Here is a 10024-nt window from a genome sequence, read left to right as displayed (position 1 = left end):
TTTTCCTATGTGTGAAAAGTATAGCCTATTATCACCAAAAAGAATGAGCTCAAATGTACATTGTGACTGATATTAATTTATTAATAAAGAGACAATATAATGAACAATGCACACAATGAACAATACTTACCATAAACTATAATGTCATGCTCTTCATGATCAAAGAAACTGCGCGCGCTTGCCTCGCGGGCCACGTGGGGGTAAAACTTGGATTGGTTCCGCCTGAACGGTTATTAGCGCGTGCGGCGGGACCCTCAGAGGAGCGACCGAGGAGGACTCTCGGTGCGACGGTACGTGGTGCTGCTGTTTCTTTGCTTCCTCGCGCTGAGTGGCAGGTATATAAAGCTGCTCGGCGGGTCTCCGGTCCACTGACGGTGAGAGGAGGTAGACAGCTGCAACATGCCTGTGACCGGAGCAGGAGTCCATCAGACTGGAGGCACCTCATCAGCATCTCCAACAGGTGAGCAAACTTCAGAAGACTTCTGAGTTATGGAGCTGTTACAGCCTTCAATAAACCATATTATGCTATGAAATGGAAATAAAAGAGTAGTTATTTCTCTAAAGAAATTTACAAACAAAACATGGAGAAGCAGCATTTAGTTTAGTGTGCACCACAGAGCTGGAACAAACTTCCGGAGGATATCAGACAACTTTGACCACCTTTACATCCAGGTGATAAACATTTATGTTCTGTATTTGACTGAACCTAAAAACTTACAGTGAACCATATTATGTCTCAATGTAACAACATTTTTATTAAGATATATTATATATTTTTTAGGCTAGTATATATATATATATATATATATATATATATATATATATATATATATATATATACTAATATACGAAAATTACAAAAAAAGAAGAAAAAATATGTATACATATTTTTTCTTCTTTTTTTGTAATTTTCTTATATTCTGAATCCTGCTTTTATTGTTAATTTAATTTTCTCTCAATTTTCCAAAGCAAATTCCTTGTCTGTGAGAACCACCTTGGCAATAAATCAGATTCTGATATTTAACTATTTAATTTCATAATTTAATAACCTTTCAGTTCTTTTAATTTGCATTTTAATGTTTTTATGCTGTTGGTCTTTTTTTTCTCTATTTTTATGCAGTTAATTCTGGCTAACTCATAAGCTATAGGGCAAAATTCATGAATTACTGAAATAACAGTTGTAGCAATAATTTACTAGAAGTGCCAAGCCGAATAAAAAGCAAGCAAACTGACAGCTAAATCCTAAATGTAAAGCTAGATTATTTAAACGGAGCTGGGACGTTATAAACCTCCTAACCTGTGAATAAAATCATTTGAATGCTGGTTTGTCCAGGTTACAGAAAACGAACAAATTAGTTAGCACATATTGTCATGTGTTAATGTTTTCTGTAGTTGTCTGTTCCACCCTATAACAGACTCTACATGTGAGGTGTAATACTCTCAGTCACCTCTTCTTCATCATGCAGTCCTTAACTGTTTCTTATAAAGTTCAGAGTTGTCTCACAAATATGATGAAGTACACCTCTGGTGGTACTTTGCCCTGGCCTGCATCCTGCTGTTCTCCTATCCTCTCTGTCCAAATGAGGTCAGTCAAGTCCACAGCTCAGAGCCAGCCCGACTTTACGGTGCCAGTCGTGACCCCTGACCCTGTGGTGTTACCCTGCTGACAGTGCCAGTGCCTCATTTGGCACAGCTTCTCTCCTGCTGGTTGTAATGGCAACTTCCGCACAGTGTTATGATGAAAAACGAAAGGAGCTATTCTCACTCAGTGATCCAGATATTAACTTTCACGATCAAGTGTTCACACACACATGCAGGACAGTGTATGAGTAAACACACACGCATGAACGCAAACAGTTGGACACTGGCGTCTGTGTGTCTTTTTCAGAGGGAAAGCACGGCAACATGAACTCCCAGCCCGACAACGGCCACCAGCAGCAATCTGATAACGGGTGCAACCATCAGAGCCGCAAACCACAGCATGTAGACGGACCTGAGACGGTGGCCATGCCCATGCCAATCCCAGACCTCACCATTCAGTACACTAAGGTAGGCTGCACCCAACAGTCAAGAGTCAAAGCTATTAGGATGGAAACAGACGTGAGGTACAATACACAGCTAAGCGATCCAGTTTGGTTCAGATTCTTCCGCTCCCAGGGGACCATACAACTCATTACAAAACAGAATTACAACAATTTAACAGTGAGACTCTCAGGATTTAGGGATTTAGGGATTTTTTTTTTAGGGAGAATGTGGAATTCAGTCACTGGTGACATATGTAGGGTTGGCTGACTTGATGTCAGGTTTTGATTGCAAATCTAATTTAAATCTTGAGTCACAAAAAATTAAGAAAAATTGCAGTTTTTGATATTTTCCTTTCATCCTCATCCCAACATGTATCATGTGTCCTGGGAGGCAGATTGTGTGTTTAATCATCTGGTCTGCATTTAGGTGAATCATCCTGTCTGTAATGGCTTCAGTTGCCCTTTAATATGGCATTGAGCACCAGTCAAGTAGCAATTTAGTATTTATGGTTTGTGTCAAAAATGAAAATTAAAAATATGGTGTGTTGTAATTTGAGGAGAATGAGGATGTGGTTTTAACGAGATGAAATAGATGAGTTAATACTCAACAAGCTTTACAGCATGCAGATGCATCGAATAAAAAATATCAGAGAGCAAGCAGGACTCCCGCTAACAGGGAGCCTGTTTTTAATTCTGTCAGGCTGAGAAGAGCTGATACTCTAGCGCCATGTGTTTAGGACTGTCTTTGATCTGCTTTGAGACAATGTATAAGAAACTCTGTCTGTGTGTTTTATTCTTTTCGAAATCTGCTCCAATATCTCAGCTGTTCATCAATAACGAGTGGCATGAGTCCTGCAGCGGGAGAAAGATTTCTGTGTATGATCCCGCCACGGGGAGGCTGCTGTGTGAAGTGGAGGAGGCTGAACCTGTGAGTATATTATGTATTGTTTAGAAATCAGAGGTGCTTTTTTAATCTCTGCACTAGCAGGGATTTGAAAATGAAGGGGTGGGGTGGGTTCATGACACCATGTTATGTTGTTAGTATGACCACCTCTTCAACTTGAACCTTATGTAGGAAGATGTGGACAAAGCAGTCAGGAGTGCCAGAGCTGCCTTTCAGATGGGGTCACCATGGCGAACAATGGACGCCTCAGACCGAGGTCAACTACTTAACAGACTTGCTGACTTAGTGGAGAGAGACAGACTACTGCTGGCTGTGAGAAACACACACACACACACACACACACACACATAAACTGGTAAACACACAACTGGTTTATTACAGTGAAGTCATGACTCTTAATGATTATAGGTGTTTTTTATTATTATTTCTAGACACTAGAGGCTCTGGACTCTGGCAAAGTGTTTCTCATGGCATATTATGTAGACCTGATGGCCACAATCAAAACCCTGAGATACTATGGTGGCTGGGCAGACAAAATTCACGGCAAAACCATCCCTATAGGTGAATTTACATATTGATCACCAACATTCAGATTCCTCACAACTTTAGTGATAGATTTTGTTTAGATTTAGACGTAAAGAGTAAAACCACCATGAATTAACTAACTAACTTTTTTTTTTTTTTTTTAGATGGAGAGTATTTTACTTACACTCGACATGAGCCCATTGGTGTATGTGGCCAGATCATTCCTGTGAGTAGAAAAACGAGAGACTGCACACACCACTTAAAAGATTTTTTTGTGTTTTACCATAATCATTCATTTATACAGTGACTATAGAAACTGTAACAAGCAAGGTTGCAATTACTGTAAGCTTATAATTATAACATTTGGCCAATTAATCTGTGCCGGTAGGATGTTTTACAAACTCATTATCGGTGGAACTTGCCTCCAATAGTGGCCGATGGCTGCACAGTCTCCACCAGTCACGAGGGGACATACATCCAAAAGCAGAGCTGATGAGGGGAGGGTTGTGTTAAATGATCAGTGGGTACAGCTCCAGAGAAAGCAGGTCCCTTCTGCTGCCCTCGTAGTGTTTCATACACACTCAGGAGGTGGATGGGGGGATTTGGCTGCTTAATTGGCTGTTGGCTTGTTCCTGTTCCAAACTATAGTTATTATATTGGCCTTTAAAAGTCAATCAGTTGTCCTTTAGTATGTACCTGCTGCAAATGAGACAATGTACATATTATATATGTATTTCTAGGCCTCACTGATTACCAAATAAACTCACAGAAAACATAATACTTTCATATGCCGTTGCAACTCAAATGTGTTTCTGCACTTTCGCATACAGTGGAACTTCCCAGTGATGATGTTTGCATGGAAGATTGCTCCTGCTCTGTGCTGTGGGAACACTGTAGTCATCAAACCTGCTGAACAGACCCCATTATCAGCCCTGCACATGGCTGCGCTCATCAAAGAGGTAATCTGATTATCACTGTTTGCCCCAAACAGTGATAGAAGAACAAAGAACATGTGGGCAAAAGCCATAAACTCGCATGCAGAAACTGTTGATATCTGTGTAGCTATAAAAGTAGAAAGACTGCTCTAAGATTGTGTCTCAGTTAAAATGAGTCTCTCCATCCGTCTCTCTGTGCTCAGGCTGGGTTTCCTCCAGGAGTGGTGAACGTGGTGCCAGGTTACGGTCAGACAGCAGGCTGCGCCATTTCCCGCCACATGGACATCGACAAAGTAGCCTTCACTGGATCTACTGCTGTTAGTATCTATTTACATGAATTACAAAATGAGCAGGTGTCTCTTCTCTTTTAGTGCCCTTTGCTCCTGTTTGTATTCACTCTTTCACTGTAATGTTACTGTGTTTCTCACATTGTTGTCATTGGATTCCAGGTTGGGAAACTAATCCAGAAGGCTGCAGGTGAAAGCAACCTGAAAAGAGTTACGCTAGAACTCGGTGGAAAAAACCCAAACATTGTCTTTGCTGACTGTGACTGTGAGTAGTAACAGTTACTGGATTATTCATAGTTATTTTTTGAATGGGGTTTGTCTTTTATTACCTCCGCTGTGTGTTACATTTTAAGTCATCATAATTCTGTGCACTGTTGATGAGGGCAAGATTTCAATTCCTCGTACTAGAAGGCAAACCTTTGGGAGCAGGGCCTTCAGTATGGCAGCACCCACCCTCTGGAACTCGCTTCCGCTGGAGATTCGCCAGGCACCAACTCTGGACTCTTTTAAATCTCAGCTAAAGACGCACCTTTTCCTGCTGGCTTTCCAGCTAGTTGTGTTTTCTGTTTGTTCATGTCATGTGATTTTGTGGTTGTCTGTGTGATTTTGTGGTTGTTTGCAATTGTGAAGCGACCTTGGGTTTCTTGAAAGGCGCTATATAAAATTGATTTATTATTATTATTTTATTAAGATGCTTTAAAATTACTTAAAAAGGCAAAGGAAAATGTGAAAAATAAACACATAAAATACACAGAATTACTTCACATAAAGCAAAGCTTAACCAATGAGAAATTGTGTTAAACAAAGACAGCAGTCTAGACCAGTGGTTCCCAACTGGTGAGTCGCAGTCCAAAAGTAGGTAGCGGGTCCATTCTGAATGGACTGTAAGTGACATGCGAACGTGTGAAGTTTATAGAAAAAGAAAAAAGCTTTATTTAAAGTACAGTGAATTTCCAGCACAGAGCTTTTATTTTGAAGTGCTGTTTCTTGCTGTAAATACAGTGACTAATGGACAGCTACTTGACAGAGACAGCCAACCAGCTCGATGGAATGGCCAAATGCAAGTATGATGCTGAATATATGACTAAGGAGAGATCTGGACCCCGAGGCTAGACCAGCTGGGAAAAACAGGTCTAGACTACCCTGGGAGGCAAATGGGAAAAAAAATTCCAAGTCTGATCCAATTGTTTTGTCTTCTTTATTTATGACTTAAGCAAAGGTGGGGAAAAAACAAAAAGGTTTTGCTAAAATAATTTTCCATCTGTAAAAACATGAAGTTTTGGCAGGTAAAAAAAATAATGCCGTTGTCATTTCTTAAGTGTTTGTTGTTGTAATACTCATTTCAGCCAAGAGGTTTAAGTGCACTACTGTTGCATGTTCTAAACAGGACTAAAAGCACACTGTGTAATATGATTAATTGATAAACACATATAATAGTACATATATTGCCTGTTGTTTTTATTAGACTGCATGTAGAAGTAGTGGTACTTTATTAGCATGTTGCAGTCACAACACTGAATTACTCACTAATTTACAGACTGTTACAGAAATCACCAAAAGCGGTGTAGAGGTGTTTTTTCTCTTCTTTGTTTTGTGCATGGAGAAATTCAAACTCACCGGGAAGAAAATGTGAATGCTTGTAGTCCTGTGTAGAACACGCGGTAATAGTGCAGCCTCTTGTGGTGGAAGGACTATGACTACAATAATACTAAGAAAAATGTCCAACTTTTTTTTCTCCACCTGTTTCACAGATTGACTTCTTTTTTTTTTCAGGAACTTACAAGGACGATCCTGTCAAAACCTATTTTTCCCCACTTGTTCCTAAGTCACAAACACAATAGAGGAAACAATTTAGATCAGACTTAGAAAATGGATCACCAGAATTTTTTTTCGCATTTGTCTCTCAGGGCTCCTGCAGACAGATCTTGTTGGTAAAATATTTCCATATGTTTATTCCAGGTGGATCCAAACCACACCCTAATGCTGGCTTACCTTTTTAACGGTCATAAATGGCACTGGCAGCATATATATATGTATCCTTTTATATATATGTATCCAGCACCCACTCCAAATGGACCTTGGGATGTGTGTGTTTTTTGACTATTTTAGCATATGAAGCTCAGACAGAGATTGCACTGTATCACCCTATTTACTTCCTGTCAACAGTCTAGCTGCAGCTTTATATCTGTGCACGTGTCTTGCAGTAGAGTACGCAGTGGAGCAGGCCCACAGTGGTCTGTTCTTTAACCAGGGCCAATGCTGTCTGGCTGGATCCAGGGTGTTTGTGGAGGAACCAATCTACGAGGAGTTTGTCCATCGCAGTGTAGAAAAGGCCAAATCCAAAGTCCTGGGAAACCCATTGCTGCCGGGGGTTGACCAAGGACCACAGGTACAAGATACTGTTGGGTTACAGTATCTGCTCAAATATCTCCACTCCCACTGATCCAATAATTTGAGCTGCTGTTTTCTGCAGATTGATCAGAAGCAGTTTGATAAGATAATGGAGCTGATAGAGAGCGGGAAGAGGGACGGAGCCACGCTAGAGTGTGGGGGGTCTGCATGGGGTCAGCAAGGACTTTTCATCCAACCTACTGTCTTCTCAAATGTCACAGATGACATGCGCATCGCCAAAGAAGAGGTACTGTGCTCTAAAACACACCTGCATTGACACAACTGCACTCTATTGCACACATTGATCATTGCTCCTTATGTAGACTTTTGATCTTTGCTGCTGCATTTCTCTCCTGTACCTCTCAGATTTTTGGTCCAGTGCAGCAGATCATGTGTTTCCGTAGCATCCATGAAGTCATCGAAAGAGCCAACGCCACACACTTTGGCCTGGCAGCAGGAGTGTTTACTAATGACATCGACAAAGCCCTGACAGTCTCTTCTGCTCTGCAGGCTGGCATGGTCTGGTAGGAATCAAATCCTCTAAAATTAATCTGCAGCAGTCAAGAGCTGGTGGCTCAGACAATAAATCTGACGTATCTCCTGTGCAGATCCTCACACAAAACTCTCTTAAAGAAATATTAGATTTGTACAATATATTTCCACTTTGCTGCACAGTAACAGCTTGTGCAAAATGACTGGCAATTTCATGTAATGCAGTGAAACTTTTTTTTTTAGGGTGAACTGCTACAATGCCATGAGTGCTCAGTGTCCCTTTGGTGGATTCAAGATGTCTGGGAATGGGAGGGAACTGTGAGTAATACCATTGTATATTATATAGGTTTAGCATGGCTGGTGCACAAGGGTGTAGGTTTGGTTTTAGAGGTGGTTATATTCAACAAGAAAAAAACAAGTATATACATGTAATATAAAGGTTATTTTCATCATTTATAAATAATAATAGTACATTTCAAAATTAAATTGGCTATTATCAGTATACAAAAAACCTACAAACCACTAACTTGATAGACACCTGATATTTGTTGGGATTATCAACAATGATTTTGTAAACCTAATAATGTTTCATCTTTGTCTTTATTAATCAATCAATCAATCAATTTTATTTATAAAGCCCAATATCACAAATCACAGTTTGCCTCACAGGGCTTTACAGCATACAACATCCCTCTGTCCTTTGGACCCTCACAGCGGATAAGGAAAAACTCCCCCAAAAAAACCCTTTAAAAGGGATAAAAAAACAGTAGAAACCTCAGGAAGAGCAACTGAGGAGGGATCCCTCTTCCAGGACGGACAGACGTGCAATAGATGTCGTATTACAAACGGCTTTGCTAGACATGGTAAAAGTCTATACTTCTTTATACTTGTTTTATGTCCACCACACAGCTATGCTGGTACTGTGGTAGTCTGACTCACTGGATATAGACTGTGGGTATAAGCATGCCATTGATCTGCTATTTCAGCCAGCATTCACGTCCCTTTCCGCTATCTTCATTCTGCCATTTTGCAAGGGCACTGTCACTGCATCCTGGGCTTAGCACCTCCCAAGGTGATTGTGATTGGTTTAGAGAAATACAAACAACCAAGAGCGTCTTTCTCCCCCCCTACACCAGAATGATGCTTCCACACCTTTCTCTAGGACTGATACTATCAATCACTCAGTGCTGTAGAGAAAGGCCTGGCTACATGAGACTAGTATTTTAATGGTAACATTACAGCTTAATGTAGCTAATGTTATTTTTCTTGCATAATCAGTGGTGGGGTTTTTTGTTTGTATGTTTGTTTGTTTGTTTTTTTCAGGGGGGAATACGCTCTTCAGGAGTACACCGAGGTCAAGGCAGTCACCATCAAAATCTCACAGAAGAACTCATAATACCATCATGCCACTGGACTGACTTTCTTATCTTTTTAATTCTCTGCTGCCCCACGGCTTCAGATCTTCCTCACACATTTTGCAATATTCAGATGGCACCCAGATATTTTGAAGGCATCGGCAATTACTTGTCACTCCATGGACATTCATTCCCGTCATCTCTCATAAGATATACCTTGTGTACTATCTCCGATGTATTTAACAGTTCAGTGATCAGCATGTTGTGTCTGTTATGTGGATGTTAGCTTAAAAGAATCTGTCTGTTCAGAAGTAACTACTTGAATAGCACTTTGCCAGAAAAGAATTATTTTAATAGGTGTCATACAAAAAATAGAAAGACATTTTACAGACTATTTACAGGGATTTCCAAATGAAATCAATAAAACTGTCGACCCATGTTAGAACCAGTAAACCTTACACTGATTGTAATGCAGTAAATGTGATCATGTTTTTGTATGTTTTGTTATAGTTCTACCAGTAATACAGATAAAACGGTCATGTCAGTGTCCATTTACTTTGCATACAAACTGAGAACATTACAAGATTTGTGGAGGCTATGGTGTGCCATTGCATGGAATACAGACTTTTCAGTAGTAAGTTATACTCAATTAAAGTCCTCCTCTAGACATATTTTAAATACTAGTACTAATACTGCTTGTTTGTTTAACATGTTTTTTTATATAATAATAGGCTAAGGGTTAAAAAAAAAAATCTGAAAAGGGGCCAAAAGCAGATTTCTACTCCTCCCTCACTGAGAAATGATGGATCTGTTATAGCTCTGCTGAAAGACTCAGATTGCGAGTCTGTTGTGCACCAAAATCATCAATTAGCAAACGAATGAGAATGCTAATTGTAGTTAGCATCTGTCATTTGTTTGTGCTTTTTGTTAGCATGTAGGCTAACTGGCAGTGGCTGACATTGCATTAGTTTTGTTAAACATACAATAATATCTTCTATGGTGGGGATTTTGGCATATAGTAAAAGGAAGCTCCAGGGTCTGGTTTACATCCAAAAACTGCACAGTCAAACATGTTTGCTGTCAAAACCTTTACTACGTAGCGCTGAGTGAA

General features: G+C 40.0%; 1 protein-coding gene across 1 annotated transcript; it reads left to right on the top strand.

The window, feature by feature from the left end:
* Positions 1–272: 272 nt before the first annotated feature.
* LOC117252033 (aldehyde dehydrogenase 1A1-like) lies at positions 273–9452 on the top strand. Its single transcript, XM_033618671.2, has 14 exons — positions 273–460; positions 1889–2049; positions 2848–2952; positions 3100–3240; positions 3360–3489; positions 3618–3679; positions 4284–4412; positions 4592–4705; positions 4838–4940; positions 6880–7064; positions 7149–7313; positions 7433–7590; positions 7802–7876; positions 8882–9452. The coding sequence occupies exons 1-14, from the start codon at positions 400–402 to the stop codon at positions 8952–8954; spliced, it is 1662 nt and encodes a 553-aa protein (XP_033474562.1). The 5' UTR covers positions 273–399; the 3' UTR covers positions 8955–9452.
* The last annotated feature ends 572 nt before the right edge of the window (positions 9453–10024 follow it).

The sequence above is a fragment of the Epinephelus lanceolatus genome, chromosome 9 (genome assembly GCF_041903045.1).
Source record: "Epinephelus lanceolatus isolate andai-2023 chromosome 9, ASM4190304v1, whole genome shotgun sequence".
Classification (NCBI taxonomy): domain Eukaryota; kingdom Metazoa; phylum Chordata; class Actinopteri; order Perciformes; family Serranidae; genus Epinephelus; species Epinephelus lanceolatus.
The sequence above is the reverse complement of the archived record's forward strand: the minus strand, read 5'-3'. Positions and strand labels throughout refer to the sequence as shown.